General features: G+C 35.7%; 1 protein-coding gene and 1 long non-coding RNA gene across 20 annotated transcripts in view; one reads left to right on the forward strand and one right to left on the reverse strand.

The window, feature by feature from the left end:
- Nucleotides 1-16,540, reverse strand: part of ROBO2 (roundabout guidance receptor 2) — a 1,635,491-nt gene that overhangs the window by 15,440 nt on the left and 1,603,511 nt on the right. For 10 of the 18 annotated variants that reach the window (XM_072806546.1, XM_072806547.1, XM_072806543.1 and 7 more), the window contains 2 exons: nucleotides 15,932-16,192; nucleotides 11,387-11,592 (listed from right to left, as the gene is read on the reverse strand). In XM_072806546.1, coding sequence (XP_072662647.1) covers nucleotides 11,387-11,592; nucleotides 15,932-16,192 — 467 coding nt within the window. Of the gene's footprint in view, nucleotides 1-1,417; nucleotides 1,601-11,386; nucleotides 11,593-15,931; nucleotides 16,193-16,540 lie in introns of all 18 variants that reach the window. The other 8 variants (XM_072806533.1, XM_072806538.1, XM_072806531.1 and 5 more) reach the window with 1 other exon arrangement.
- The window catches only part of LOC140621469 (uncharacterized), a 28,055-nt gene continuing 25,637 nt past the window's right edge, over nucleotides 14,123-16,540 (forward strand). For both annotated transcript variants that reach the window (XR_012021183.1, XR_012021184.1), the window contains exons 1-2: nucleotides 14,123-15,187; nucleotides 15,982-16,142. This is a non-coding gene — a long non-coding RNA (uncharacterized lncRNA). The remainder of the gene's footprint in view (nucleotides 15,188-15,981; nucleotides 16,143-16,540) is intronic.

The following is a 16,540-nucleotide window of genomic DNA, read 5'->3' on the forward strand; positions in this document are numbered from 1 at the left end:
ATCTTTATTACGGCAAGTGAGTGCTGTTTTATGTGTATGTATTTATTCTCTTGTGCATGTTTTCATTTCACACAAAATTATTGTATGTAGTTACATTTCCTTAAGTCAATGTGACATGATATTGCTTAATGCTTTATTAGCTATTAGCATACATGCAAGAAATGCACTTATGCCTTCTAATTTATTAGTTTTCTTGCACTTTCTCACTGCTGTGCTTATAGCTATGCCACAAAAAGCACTCAGGCAACATAAAGTTTTTGACTTACGTCTTATAAAGCAAGAAAATTCAAATAACCATTATATTACAACATATTTTAGTTCGGATGCTATATGAAAAATAAACCTCTGCAATGCTTGGAATTTTTTCTATCGTTTGGAGATTCCTACCGCATACTCAAAAGAAATACTGATGGTATAATTCAAAGAAAATTTCCAGGGCTCCTTTTTATAACCTGAGAGTTTAGTGAAGGGTCAAAACCGTTTTTCTTCACTTTACTATTAGAATACTATTACGATTCCAAAACTGTGTTTAAGGCTTCATTAGTTTGTTTTGTAAGGTAGCTTGGCTTAATTCAATTCCTAGAACCTTCTTATATGTGCATTTAAAAAGTACAGTCATGTAATAGCATGGATCATGCCCAATTATTTTGTTTCAGTAAAACAACTTACAAATTACTGATCTATTATTAGAATGGATCTCACATTTATTTTGGGGACAGAATCAGATACATGAAAAATTATATAATTGGTACTGAATTATTCTCAGAAGCCCAAATTAGATTATGCTAAGGAGAAATACACTTGCAGTCAGCATTTTATTCAAGTTGCAAATGCAGTGGGCTTATTTTTAATTAGCATCCTTTAAAATAAATAATAAATTATTGGGTTAAAATTTTAACAGCCAAACAATTAATAAGACCATCAGCCATTTGAAGTGTTAGACTGACAGCCTTAGACCCATTCACCCCATGCTGAGAAAGCCTTCCCAGAAAATGCATTTACAGAAAGAAACGGGGCAAAGGAAAGTAATGGAGATAAAAGCTGAATAATTTTAATTACTGAGCACATTATTGATTGTGTGAGAATTTTGCAAAGTGTGAGTTATTGAAAATTTAATGGCAATCTCAGTTGCAGCTTGGTTGTAATATACAAAGGAAGCATATTCCAATTAATCAGCAGAGCCATGAAGGGAAAGGGAAAGACAGGATGGAAGGTGGTGAGTAGAAGCCTATTCTCAGCTCTGCAAAAGGAGCATCAGAAGAGAGTTCTGGTAATCCAGGTTCCAAACTGTGGTCATGCATATTAAAGAAACCCCTGCAGTCAGACTCACTGAGGAGAAAGAACAGGAGAAAAATAGCTCAGGGTTTAAAGGACAAGATTCTCTCATGCAAATAGTGTTGACTCAGAGTCTACCAACCTGTTCTTGTAAGGCTGGTTCCATCCAGCCTAAAACCAGCTTTATCTGCTGCTGCCACCACTGCTTGTGCAAAGCTGCCGCTGGCAAAGATGGAGCCATCTGAGGAGCTACCTACACTAGATCTATGACTAGAAAAGTTACGATCCTCATCAGATGCAGAGCCCCAGCCATTTACCATTGAACCTAAAAACAAATGTAGTCGTCTAGTGAGTTGTATATATTGGATAGCCCATCTGCTTGCACACACTCTACTAAAGGGACAGGGAGCTGCCTCAATTCCTCACTCCTCCTACTGGATGTTTCATCATGATCTCTGTAGCCATGGGCAAGCATCAGCCATGTCTTAACCATTTCTAGTGCAGAAGAATGGATCTCACTTAAAACCTGTCTCTGTGTGCAACACATAAACAAAACACGGTTCGTATGATTTCTTTCTTACATTGTTTAAATTAACTACATGGTCATTTCCCCAAAGAGAATTGAGTATATATTTTAAGTCCTACAATTCAGAGAAGAACGCTTTTATTGAAATAAATTATAGAGTATGTAAAGTAAATTTATCAAGAACTCAGAGGAAGGAAGAGTAGAAATATATATTTTGAATTTATGCAGACTCCAATGATAACTACCATGGAATATACACTTGCTGACTGTGGAAGTGCTAGAACCATATCAAGATTTTAAAATACAAATTTAAATAATCAGGAAATATAACAACAAACATTATAAACAAAAAGAAATTGTATAGTGTCAGAGCATATAGAACAAAGGGAAAAACATATCTTTAAAAATCTTAATTTCAAAGCTCAAGATGCTTTCGTTGCTTTTTAATTATTTTAAGAACTTCAGTTTTCTCTTTACCACTAATGTTTGTTTTAGAAAATTAACGATTATGAAGAATATAACTGGAATTAATAAGGATTTTTCTACTTTTGTAGAAACCATGGCAATAGAGGAAAAGAACTGCACTTTCATGTGTCAAGAGTTTCAAAATATGAAGATTATTAAGAAATAACTTTTATTCTTAGTTTTTCAGAAAGTCATTTACAATTCTATTTTTTTTTCTTAAACCAGGGCACACAGAAACCTTAATCTATTACTACAATTAATATTACAATATTTAAGTTATATAGCATTAATTTATGATACAATAAAGCACCAAATGTTGCTTCACCTAACTTTTTTTAAAAGAGAGGCAGGGTAGGGATGCCTGGGTGGCTCAGTGGTTGAGCGTCTGCTTTCAGCTCAGGTCGTGATCCCGGGGTTCTGGGATTGAATCCCACATTGGGATCACCATGGGAAGCCTGCTTCTCCCTCTCCGTATGTCTCTGCCTCTCTCTGTGTGTCTCTCATGAATAAATAAATAAAATCTTAAAAAAAAAAGGGAGAGAGAGGCAAAAAAAAAAAAAAAAGACTTTATAAGAAGTGAATTTACTCTTTCTACATCGACCAATTACTGGACCAATTACATATTCACAAAAGAGTGATTATTAAAACAGAGTGCCATAGATTCCCTCCAGGTTTTCTCCAGTGTTTAAGAGACAACAGTATAGTTGGGAGGGTTGCTGTGATGAAGCATTTGTACTTTTAGTCGAAGTGCCAGGATGCAATCACAGGGGTTCATGCACTTTCAGGAAAGAGAAAACAGAAACAAAGGGGTTAGAAGAATTTGAGAAGTTAAAAGGGTGGTAAGTATAGCAGAGAAAGATAGAGTTTTGATTCTGTTTGCCAAAAGCACAGAGATACACTTTTTACTTTCCAAACAAATTCCCCTGACACAGGCCACTGCAAGGAAACCCAGATAACACGTGCAACAGAGCCTCCTCAGAGAACCACTTCTGAGTTAATAATCACAAGTCAAGGATCAACAGCCCAAAATGAAAGGAGAAATGATGCAAGGGTTTTGTAATATAATGCTATAGTAGATAAGAAAAAAAAAATCCAAGTGATTCAGTCAGTGATCATCAGAGAATATGAAACCCTAGAACTGAGGATAGTTTTGAAATACGTGAAAGCTCAATCCTGATCCCTTCCTTGTACCGTTTTCTGTATTTCTAAATGTCTGCTGAGCATCTGCAAATAAATCTGTGAAACTCAATCTCCAAACAAACATCTCCTTTTCTACATCTCCAATTTCATTCTTAGGCACCTCCTGATTTCCTTCTTGTTCCTTCTATCTCCCTCATTGTCATTTGAATTATTTTTCTCATTTAGCATGTAATTTTGTTCTTCCATTCAAAACCTTACCTAATTTGCCAATGCCACATCCAGATACCAAGTTAAGAATTTGAGATGCTCACTATCTAGCCCAGCCTACCCTTCTAGCGCTATACTCTCTCATACCTTGTATAGTCCCACTGCCTGACCTTACAGGCATAGCATTACTTCTGGTTCCTTTGACACACCTCTGGATTGTCACTAACTGTATTGATCACTATCAAACTTTAAAGTCCAAATCAATATCCCTTGTATCACCTTGATTCCACCTCACCTTTAACTGTCTTAGGTAGAATCAATTTCTCTACTTCTTGTGTTTTTCAAATAATATGTGTACAGCAGCATATCAGGTCTCTACAAACTGCAGTTTGTTGTATATAAATGTTTCTTCTTCTAGACAGTGGAACTCTGGAAATTAGGGACTCTAATTCATTTTCTTATTTCTTCTATAGGGGCTTTGCCCAGTAGAAATTGAGCAAACATTAGGCATATTGAATTAAATGTCTTCAACATCCTTATTATTCAGCGTAAATTCTATATGCGATTATATTCCATGTGCCGTTTCCTGGCAATGAACTTATTTTACTTACAGAAAAAAAATGTACTTATAAGAACTTATAGAAAATGTATTAAATGAGGAATATAATGTCAGTCAACTCTTGTTGATAACTTGACAACAGGAAAAGAAGTGAGTTATTACCCAAAAGGGAAAACTGAAAAGTTAATTAATATTATATTATATTATATCTTAGCTATACCTTGATACATAATACTGATACCTGTCAATATCTTATTCAAATTAAGATAATGATATTATATAGAGTGGCAGTTTGCCTATTTCTCTGAGTTCTCCATCCACACTCAACAACCTATTCTAATGTACGTAGCCCATTCTTGTTTAATTCTCCTTTCTGCACTATAACCAGCCAAGAAATAATTGGGTCACATCAGCTACTTTCCTGCCTTTGTGTCTTTGCTCTAAGTTTATCTAGATTGTTAATGCTCCTTGCTGTGCCCGCAGAAAGCTTAGTTATTCATGAAGTTTTCTTTGGAGTCTCCATCTTCCTTTCCAAGGAAAGAGAGAGTAACATGAAAGATATGGCTAAAGTGGGTTTTGGTCAATATAGAAAGAACATCAGTTTTGTTTTCTTTACTACTCTATGTAAGAGCTAAGATACTATAGATAGATGACTTCAAAGTTGAAGAGACATGTGCTATACAAATTAGGCCATGATGGGCAACAGGAGGCCTCATTACCCCAAGCTACAGAAGGGCAAGTGCCCTCAGGTTAGTATGGTTGATTTCACTTTCAAAATGAAGGGCAAGAAGGAAGCAAAAAGAAGGCAATAAATTTTCTTTCCTCTTTGTCCCTCAGTCTTCATCTTTGATAGCCCCTCATCTCTATTTAGCATGATATATGGAATGGTTGCATTTGCAGGGGATAGTTTAAAAGAAGATTTGCAATACACCATGAAGAAAAAAAAGTACATAAATATATCAAATTTTTTCCACATTGTAAAATTGTTAAATTTGTTTAGCAATCACTGATTTCACCTCTCTGTGTCTATCATTTTTGCTCTTTCTTTAGATTTAAGCATCAAGAATGATCTGAACAATTATACAAGCCATTACAAAAAAAGAAGACAATGATAAGAAGAAAAGAAACACATTGATTCATGAATTAGAGAGTAAGCAAGTTTTGGGATAACTGGTTTTCTTTCATAAATGTAAATGGAAGCATAAAAATTAAAATGAATACAAAGTGAATGAGTTCAGGTAGAGATTCTTTACAAATTAGAAGCAATTCATACCAATTTGACATGTTATAACCCCAAACATAATCAATACATATTTAAACATTTAATGAAAAATGAATTTATGTCACATAGCCAAATTTATTTTTGTTTACATTTTCAATCTTTGGAAATTTCTCAGGTTTAAAGTTGCTGAAAGGCCAAAAAAATCTCAAATTTATTCAAGCTATTAAAGAAGAACCACATATAGGACATTAAGTTGTTGCTCAAACGTTACTGAGCAGTAAAATACCATGATAAAGTGGCATCTTGCTGTGTCTCTATTACATCTTCAGCACTAAAATTAATTTATGATCAGTCATCAATTCATTTACATGTCGTTTTATGCTAAATCCTTCCTTGCTGATAAATGCTTATCCTTAGATCCATTAAGCTAGAGTAAAGTCTGTGCTTCATAATATGACCCTGCTAATTGTTGCATTACCATTTTTATGAGATACAAAAACTGGCTGTCCCCCACTTTTTCAGCCAATATTTAATCCAGGAACTCTTCCTATTAAGTGCAATCAGTCTAAATATCTGTTAAATAAAATCTTCAGCTATAAGTGTCTTTGGACAAATCAATCCAGATATTGACCTCTGCTTAAATGTAGAAAAACACGTCTGATCTTTAGAAGTCCTTCTTTCACTAAAACATTGAATATGCAGTGATTCCACCTACATTCCTCAGAGGAAAAGAATGTGTAATATATATGGAAAGCAAAATAAGTAATCACAAAATTTCTTCCTTGGGACATATGGCACCTGTTAATTTGTTCCACTCAGATAAAAAATGAATGTATGATACTCCCCTTTTATCTCTTAAAGTCTGAAGTATATGTTTAATTTCTTTTTAAATACATCCCAGCTGTTGAAGTCATCTAAGAAAGTGTTTTCATTATTTTTAAGCATTATCTCTGATATTCCCGTCATTCTACAGCAGCATTTTCCTTAAGCTTCTGCAACAAAAGCAAAACATCAGGTCCCACTTTTAAGTGGCCAATTCTCGAAAAGCTTTGTGGTCGAGCAAGGTGGTGAGGCTGCCAGGTTTTATTGTTTTCAAAACGATCTGGTTTGGGAGTTTCAGTAAAAACCTCCAAGGACATAAAACACAGAAAACATAAAGCCATGATTTCCTTTCAGCCGTAGTATTTATGTGGGGTCCAGCAGTTAAGGAAACTTTTATTCATTTCACTTCATGGAACTCCCTCTCCGTTGTGCTTTCTGTGATCAGTGAAGCAGTAAGAATCTTGGCTCCAGGTACAGGACATTTTCTTTCTGTCCCTTCTCCCACTGCCTTCTGTTTCTTTTTTCCTGTGGTGGAGTTATTACATTCAGGAAACGCTTGCCCCTGACTCCCATTATGGAAGATAGAGAATGAAGTATTAACTCCTTGCCCTGTCCTGTTACCCAAACATAGTGGACTTGGCCTTTAAGGAGGAAGTACAGCAAGCACATTCCTGGAGACCGAAACAACTCTGGATGTTCTACTTTCTCACCCAAAACAGAGTGTGGTGCACTATAATCAAGACAGATTCATACTTTATTATAACCAAAGAAGCCTAAAGTTTAGTAGACATTTATATAATTTCTACTATATAGTAGTAGAACTATAATATAGTTCTAGTATATTATACTAGAATATAGCATATACTAGAATATAGTAGAAATTAAATAAAAAAGGAGATTTCCTATAAAAAGTGCTGATATCATTGGTTTTTGGTAACATGAGTCACTATAATGGAATATAGTGAATATAAGAAATAAATACAAGTTACATCTAAAAATTAGGATTTTAAAAATCTTCATTAAGTGTATAGGGGATAAGGACTAACGTTTTCAGAGATAAAATTATATGCTGTATTTGTACAAATATATATTTATTCGTATGTGTACACACACATTCATACACACAGAAAGGAAGAGAGAGAGAGAGACAGAGACTAGAGATTCATATGTTAAGTAATAGACCAGGAAATAATTTTCTTCTTAAATATGTTAAATTCAGAGATTAGAAAAAAAAAGTTGGGTGTCTCTGAAGAAGGGATCATGGTATTCATCTTAAGAGTAAGAACAATTTATTTGGAAAATTCTTCTGTCACTCATCAGGTGGGTAACCTTAAAAAGACTTTCAACCCCTCTGTGACCCAATTTCCTTATCTCTAACATGAGAATAAAAATAAGGTTGTGACAGTTCAGTGAATTCATACATGTTAAAATATTAGGAAAAAGATCAGCCAACTTTTCTATAAAGTGCCAGATACGCTGTATTTGAGGCTTTGCTGTCTCTTTTTTGTTTTTGTTTGTTCCATGTTTTCTTAGAATCCTTTAAAAATGTGGGAAATTCTTAGCTCATGGAACCACGAAAGAAAAACAGGCCACTTGTTAGGAGATGCCTTGCACCTACTAAGGGCTATATATGTGCAAGCTAGTATTCTTCTCCACCTTGTTATTATTATTATCATCATTATTATTATTTCTAAATTCCAAGTCAATAGGTTGGAAGGAATTGACATCTGATAAATGTTTGTTGTGAGAATAAACATAACATAGCAGGTTTGCAAATACATTTTTCACATTACTGAGTTTTGGAAACTGAATGTTGATTTCTCCTTAAAATCTTGTGTTGAAGCCCTCACCCCTACGTGTGGGGCATTTGGAAGGTAATTAGGGTTTAGACGGGGCCATGAATGTGGGTTCATCTATAAGGGATAAATGCCCTTATAGAAAGAGACTATGGGCTCCTGGATGGCTCAGTGGATTAAGCGTCTGCCTTTAGCTCAGGTCTAACCCTAGGGTCCTGGGATCAAGCCCCAGGTCAGGCTCACTGCTCAGCAGGGAGCCTGCTTCTCCATCTCCCTCTGCTATTCCCCCTGCTTGTACTCTCTGGTTCATTCTCTCTCTCTCTCTCCCTGTCAAATAAATAAATAAAATCTTAAATAGGAAAAAGAGACCAGAGAACTTGCTGTCTCTGCCATGTGAGAACACAGCACAAAGATGGCTGTCTGCTAGCTAGGAAAGAGGAACTCACCAGGAACCATATCTGGCACCTTGATCTTGGACTTCCTAGCTTCCAGAACTGCCAGCAATAAATGCTTGTTGTTTAACCCACCCGATCTACTGCCTTTTGTTATAGCAGTCCAACCAGGCTAAGGCATGAGATTATGGGATATGGAACCACAGATATTTCTCTCTCTTCTTGCTTTTCCATTCATGAACCATTATTTCAAAATTGAAGATGTCTATCACAAATGACTTGATTGTTTTGAAAGTATTTGGAATTAATATAATTATTTCTTTATGAAGATGGGTTCTGTACTATGGTTAGCTGCTGATATTACTTAATGTGGTTAAGTGTTGGAATGTAATATATCCAAGTAAAATCCTGAATAATTGTATACACAGGCTTATTAGCTCATCTCTGTGTTATCATTGGACTATCATTCTGGTTGGTTTTAGAGTTTCAGGAAATGGAATAGGACTGTTTGTTCCATTTAATAAAAATGGTTATTAGTTTCATGAAAATGAAAATCTCTACCAGATGATTTAGGTGAAAGTAATGCTTGACTTCCTTGTACACACAAATTTAGAACCCTGAGTAATTTACAGTAAGATCAGAATCCTCTCTGTGGGTATTTACCATCTTAAAAACATAAAAAGCCAATGGAAACAGTGTCTGTTTTATGGCCCACCTCGTTTAGCACCATTAAACTAGTTAAGTGTCTGAATAAAACATACACATGTTAGGACAAAATTCATTAGTATGTTCATTTATATAACATTTGGTCTGGACATATATTCACCTTAGAGCCATCTCCACGTATGTGTACATGTATGCATGTGTGTGCGCACACACACTCTAAAACACTTAAAATCCTATTTACACTCATACACCTGCACACACACATACACATACAAACCTCTGCATTCACTTACATGCAGATATAATCACAAACACTATCTATACTCTCTCACACACATCTATATACTAACACTTCCTACACACACATGCTTTTTTGAGAAAATATATTTACTTTTAAAAATTTATATTTACTTACATTATACTTATGTACTAGAAAACAAATTAAATCTTTGATCATACTTTCCCCACAAAGTCATTGTATAGCCAAAAATTTTTTTTTAAAAATTAAAAATAAAGAAGAGAGTAAAGAGTTTTTTTCTTTGGCTACTTTCTATAGGATACAACTTCTTTCTCTGAGAAGATGTATTATTCATAGGGTAAATTCATCATGTAATATATACCCAAACACCCTCAGGTTTTTATATATGGTAGTAATTAAGCAGTGAATTCAAGGAGGAAAACAGACTGTTTTCTTAGCAATAAAAGCTTCATGTGGAATGAACAGTATACTCACTACAAGGAGAAAGGGAGACTGGTTTTAACCACATTCACGTTAAATAGCCTAACACGCTACTAACAGGTGAGCATGTAAAAGTGCGAAATGGCAGTCTCTTGATTTATAGATATATTTATCATCTTTGACATTATAATATTTAATAAAAAACTACATAGGCTATAGCTGCCCTTTTTTTGTGTGTTATTATTACAATTCTTACTGCATTCCTAATGGAAAAGAGTTCAGTATCATTAGTGAGATATGCAAAAATATGCAGAATTTTACCCTGAAGGAGATTATGCTACAAATTCAGGCAAAGGGGCTTAACATAATAGTGCACTAATAAGTTAGATCTCTACATTCAAAGATTTAAACTTTTGCTCTGCTACCTTCAGTTGAATCTGGATTTCAAATCACAGCAGTATATCTGCAGTTCTTAAATCTCAATTAGCCTGGCAAGCAGCCCCCAGGTAAGAAGCAAAACTGAAAGTGGGCTCATGCATCACACATTGTGTTACTCAGTAAGGCATACAGAGGAAACCTAAAGTTCCTTATCCTTCTCCATCACTGTCATAAAGAAGTTTCCATGAGTGTTGGCTGAACTCAAATACATAGGGCAAAATCTGTGCAAGTTGGGAGCATTGGAGTACAAATGAATTAGAAAGGACTGTGGTAAATGCCTCCTGGGATGAAGATGATATCATCAAAATAAATACAGAAATGGGTGATTTTTCTGAGAAGATTCAATGCCATGCAAAGGCAAGACCTTCATTTGTGGTAGTCCTGTCTTTATAATCATATAGGAGACATTTGTATATGTGTGTCAGCGAATAGATACCTACTTGAATAGAAAGATAACATTAGGACATATCTCTAAAGTCATTGTGTACACATTGGGATTCAAGTTTTTTCAACAAAATTGGATAAATTAAATCCTTGAAAATAGGTTGCAGTCCTGGGATCACCCTAGGAGAGAAGCAACTGGAACCTTTCAGTTGGTGAACAAAGCCAGAGGATGCTGAAGGAGCAAACCGCAAAAATAACCATATTTCTTGGAAGACGAACAATTATTGAATCCGATGATATGAAATGTGTAAATGCATGGCTTATCTCACTATACATTTTCTCCACTCTAAAAATAATACCTTGTGCAACCTCAGAGAGGCTCATTCTGAAGACTTGCTTACTCTCATCAGTGAATGATTTTACAGAGTGAAATATCGAGAAGCGTTTTAAGATTGCATTGACTTTGTATATTGCTCCTGATATACAAAACATATCATTTCTAAAAGTCAAGTTTTTTTTTTATGTAATAGACTTGGTTCCCCAGTAGAGTGAACTTTTCATGAAAGCCTTGGATATAATTGAGTTTTCTTTCATGTCTTTAAAGCTTTTTAAAATTCATGAATTTTCTTATCATTTTTGCAGCAAAGCAAAAGTATTTCCAAATCCTTTTTGAATTTTGTGTTTAATATTAACATATTTAAAATGTTATAGAAATAGCTGGAGTGGAATAAATCTTACATAAGAAAGTATTTGATTTTTGATGCATTTTAATGTTATAAATAGGTCAGTTATTCCTATTAAATCAGTTCTGTTACCTGTCACAGAGCTGTCTAGATTGTCCATACTGGATCCGGGTGTCTGCTCTAGTGCTCTCAGGGGTCTGGGGATTTCTAAAGCTTCCTCCTCATCATCAGCGTCATCATCTGGAACATCTGTTTCCAAATCGGAAATCAAGGCTCCGGACATGTAACCTAATGGTGGAACCGGGGGCTGTGGAGGTTGATTATTGCTTTGAATGTGCCTAGAATTCAAATGGGGAGAAAAAGGGAATTCATTAACATCCTACAAAATTAGAATGAAACAGCATGTTACGGTGACTAATTTTGTCTTCTTGCTTTCTATTAACTAATTTTGGAGCTTACAGTGCTTTTCTACATTTCAGCAGAGATAATGGGCTATGTATACATGACTAGTCAAAACAACAATATAGCCTCTTAAATTTCTTCCATTGGTATTTATGGGGTAATATATGGAGAAAAAAAATACAGACCCAGCATTTTTGCATAAATAAATCATCCAAAGGAGAATGTATTTGCCACATATAACTGTTTAAAGCTTTTTTTTGGTCCCCCCAAAACATAGTAATTTTGTTTTCAGTTTAGTGTCAAAATTCTACTCAGCCTTTATAGTCCATGTAACCTGCTGGCCCTTATGAAGAAAAGATGTCACATGAAAGGTTAATACCAATAACTCTTCTTACAGCCAGGCGCAAGTTGCCTGCCCTACAAGGCATTCTTCCTACACGTCCCGCATGAATCAGGCTAAGTCGTTGTTTCTACTTTAACCCAGTTTAAAGTAGGATTGGCTACTTTGTGTTCTAGCTACTTATTTGTGCCTCTGTTTTACCCACCAAAGTCTAAAATGCCTCAAATTAGAAAAAGTTCATCTCAGCACTCTGTGTTTAGAACATTGGGTGTGCTAAACACATCCTTTGCAATGCATGTGTAACTTGTGAAGTAGACAGAATTTGCATCATCACCTTTGTCTTTTATTAAAGTGAAGTTCAAACCTAAGTGACTTGTTTCAAATGACATGGCTAGAAAAATGCAGACCTGAACACTGGGGTTGTTGAATCACTTTGTGACTACTTAAGAATTTCTTCTAATTATAAACGCCACGATACATATGAAAATCATTGTTATCTGTTGTTGTCATTAAGAAGTGAATACACCACATGTCTTAAAACATTGTCTTTTTTTTTTTTTTTTTGCCTTGATACAAAGTACTTAAAAGACATAGGCTATTTAAGGCACATATATGTCAGGTATTATGCATTTTTACCCTAGGTTTTAAAATTAAAGATACAAGATGATTTTTAATACTTGCATTTTTGGGGAAAATATTTACTTCTTCCAGAATTTAACAGTGCTCTCCCAACGCCATTCTTAAACTGCCAACCAACTCCAATGTTAACAACATTCTAAATTTTTCAAAGTTAAAAGTAAAAAAACGGCAGCTCCCGTGGCTCAGCGGTTTAGCACCACATTCAGCCCAGGGCATAGTCATAGAGACCTGGGATTGAGTCCCACATCGGGCTCCCTGCATGGAGCCTGCTTCTCCCTCTGCCTGTGTCTCTGCCTCTCTCTGTCTGTGTCTCTCATGAATAAATAAATAAAATCTAAAAGAATAAAAATTAAAAATAAAAATAAAAAAGCAAACCCAAACCCTAAAATGTCACGTTTTTAACTTAACAGATCAAGAATCTGAGCTCCTAAGTCTTTATCTGGCACTCATTATAGCTCCTTCATGCAAAAATCAGGAGGTCTCTAAACTATTGGTACAGAAAATCTTGAATGTTGATGATGACATCTTGCTGCAAATGTTGCCTCAAATTTTGTTTGTGAATCAAGGATGGACTAAGTCAAGTCATGAGCAAGAGAATATAAGATAATATTTATATACATTATTCATTCTTCTCTAATGGTGTGCACCTAAGAAACCAACATTCTAGTTCTACATCATTGCTGACACCTCTTGAATGGAACAGATATACAGTCAGGTATAAAATGTCCTCCTTGAGTTCAGCAGAAGTAGGAGATAAACTGAAATAAGAAGAGGGTGTAAAATATTTATAAATCTCTTGTAGTGAGAAGCATTGTGCTATGTACTACATGGGTCAATATGAAAAGAATCTCTGAAGGTGGAGCCTGGAAATGATAATCTTTTAAATGTTCCTCCAGTGATGTTGAAGGGCAAGATCCTGTGCGAATACACACAAGCTCATAACTTTTACAAAGGGCGTCACTAATGAATCTCTGGAGGATTGTTGCAACTGAACAGAAACATACTCAGCGAAAGAAACAGGGTTTGCCCTATGGGTACCTGGAGCAAGCGGAGAACTTGTTTGTGCACTCATTTAGCAAATATCTATGCAACACTCACTAAGGGAAGTGCTCTTCCAACAGTGGAAAGACAGTGGTGAACAATTCAGGTGAAAACCCAGGCCCTTAGACACTGGACGAGGTCCTATATAAAAGCAAACCCATTTCACTGTTTTTTTTTTTTTTTTAATTGTAATGTTAAGTAATCTTTACACGCAACATGAGGCTGGAACTCACAACCTCAAGATTAGGAGTCACATGCTTTACCAACTGAGTCACACAGAGCTCATTTAATTCTCACAAAAACTGTGATGCGTAATAAAGAATTTGATCTTGCCCCAAAGAGAAGTTAGGCTTTTGCCATGTGTTCCAGGGACGTAACCTCTCTCTAAGTTCTAGAATGTCCTATTTGATAGAAGTTTCTTTGTTTACCTGGAGACCATAGACTTCTCCAGAAAGTCTAACAAAGTGATTTGTGGGAGGGGCTTTCAGCTTGCCTTCGGGAAGGGTGAGAGACTGAGGTCAGCCATGCAGATAGCCAACCATGTCTATGTGACGAAGCTGCAAGAAAGACCATGAAACTCAATGTTCCTATGAACTTCCCTGATTGGCAATACTCCATGCATATTGTCATATGTTGTTGCTGGGAAAGCATTGCTGGAGAGGACTACTGGAAGTTCTAGCTTTGGAACCTTCCTGGACTCTGCCTGTGCATCTCTTCTCTTGGCAGATTTTAATCTTTATCTTTTCAATACAACAAACCATAACTTTCAGTATAATGGTATCCAGTGAGTTCTATGGATCCTTTTCTATGAATTCTTGAAGCCGAGGGTGGTCTTGGATACTGTGTTCTCACAGAGTGTATAAGCTAATTGGTATCAGCATCCTCGTTTTACAAATGGGGGATGGAAGCACAGAGATGTTAAGGGAGTTGCTCATTGTCATACAACCAGTACCAGTGGTTCCAACCTCAACTGCCCTCAGTCAAATGGGGGTTGTACTTATGTATCAATGTATTTTAAAGTTATCCCAGTGATTCCAAAGTACAGGCAAATTTGAGGACACCTGAGCTGGAAACTGTGCCTTAGATGATTAAAGTACACGGCTGCGTTAGTTGACTTTGAGGAAATCCTTTGGCTCTTAAAGCAGTGGGCTTCGACCCAAATAGCAGTATTTTATGGAGCAGCCTGAGGCAAAATAATACTGTTTAACAGTAGATTTTCTTTGGCCCTTGAAAAAGACAACTTATGATTGAGAAAAAAAGGTTTAAAGACCTCTGGTTCCAAGAAAAGAACCTATCTTCGTAATAAGCTTTAAACAATAAGCCTGATTTTATTATCTCTTTGTATATTTTGCTATATTTTTAAAATAAATAGTGCATTAACACTGAGAATGAGATTTACCTCATTATCAACTATCCCAGTAACTAAAACTATCAAAAAAAAAAAAGCAAATGCTATCTCATAAAAATTTAACTTCAAACACATCATGGAAATCAACAGAAGATAATCAGAGGTATGTCAATTGAGATTTCGTTTTCAAGAGTCAGACTTACACGTCACTGTTTGGGAAAAGAGAGAACACGTGGGGGAAAAAATGACTACAAAATTGTGAGAGCTCATCCCATTTGTATTCTTTCTATGCTTACACAGGACACCTAAGTAGATTGCTGTCTATACCTTAGGAAAGTGTGTGGATTGGTTAGAAAAAAGGAATTTGGGATTTCTAATTTATTCTTGGTTTTATTTTTTAATGCATTTACTAATACTGCTGGGTTTTTTTCTGTCTCATTTAATTCAGCTCAAAGGTCTTTTAATAACTGACACTGACCATATGTGATTTGCAGAAGCATATATTTACATATTCACGACCACATACAGGATTAATCACAGGCACTCTGAAGAATCTAGAAGGAGTTTTTTTATTATGGCATTGGAAGTGAGTTCAAGGATAAGCTAATTGAAGCTAAACTGTAAATTAGAAAAAATTCTGGTGTAGCCAAAAGCTGTTTAGCCTGAAATTCAGCAAATCTGAATTCTTGCTCCGGTTTCCTCTTTAACCAGTTATGTGACTTTGATCAAATTATTTAACATGTCCTTAGCCAATTTCTTTATCTGGATGATTAATGAGTTGCACAAAAGCACTTCTAACCTCAGCTGTATGGCTCTATGAGAACTTCTTGTGAATTTATCGTAAAAGAGTATTTCCCCTATCCCTGTGCCGAAGGCATGGGTCCTCTGACCTAATGAAACTATTTACCATGTTTGCTTCGCTATATCAAACTGATAGGCTCTTGTCAACTCATCCAGGTGAGCTTGCAGCATGGGTTGCATCTCTTCCCGTGGGGATGGAGTAAGAGTTGCAGTGGACTGCTGTCCGAAGGAAATAGCAGGAGAAGAAGCCACGCCTCGGACAGGAGGTGTTGGGACACGATCATCATCTTCTTCCAGTTCATCTTCCATACCCTGGTGTAAGTATGTTTGTACCGGTAATGGCGGGCACCAGCTATCACTGTCATACCTGAAATTAAATGAGAAAGAAAAAAAGCATATTGACACATACACTCATACACATGCGTACAATTACACTGGCAATACGTAACAACCACAACGGTAACAGCAGCACCTAAAATGTTCTCTGTTTATTTTGTCCTGATTTCAATTTGTTGGTGCTACCACAGTACATCCTCTGGCTGTTACCTTAATTTCTAATCATAATTACATCTGCTTTCTCAATATCTCAACTTATTCTTGGAAGATCTTATTAGCTAATTGTTACCCCATAGTTACAAAAGGCAATAACTTCCCAACAAAGTTACTCACGTGGAAAATCCAAATTGCCAATTAAGGACAATTAATGAATTAATTT

The sequence above is a fragment of the Canis lupus genome, chromosome 30, assembly GCF_048164855.1.
Source record: "Canis lupus baileyi chromosome 30, mCanLup2.hap1, whole genome shotgun sequence".
NCBI lineage: Eukaryota > Metazoa > Chordata > Mammalia > Carnivora > Canidae > Canis > Canis lupus.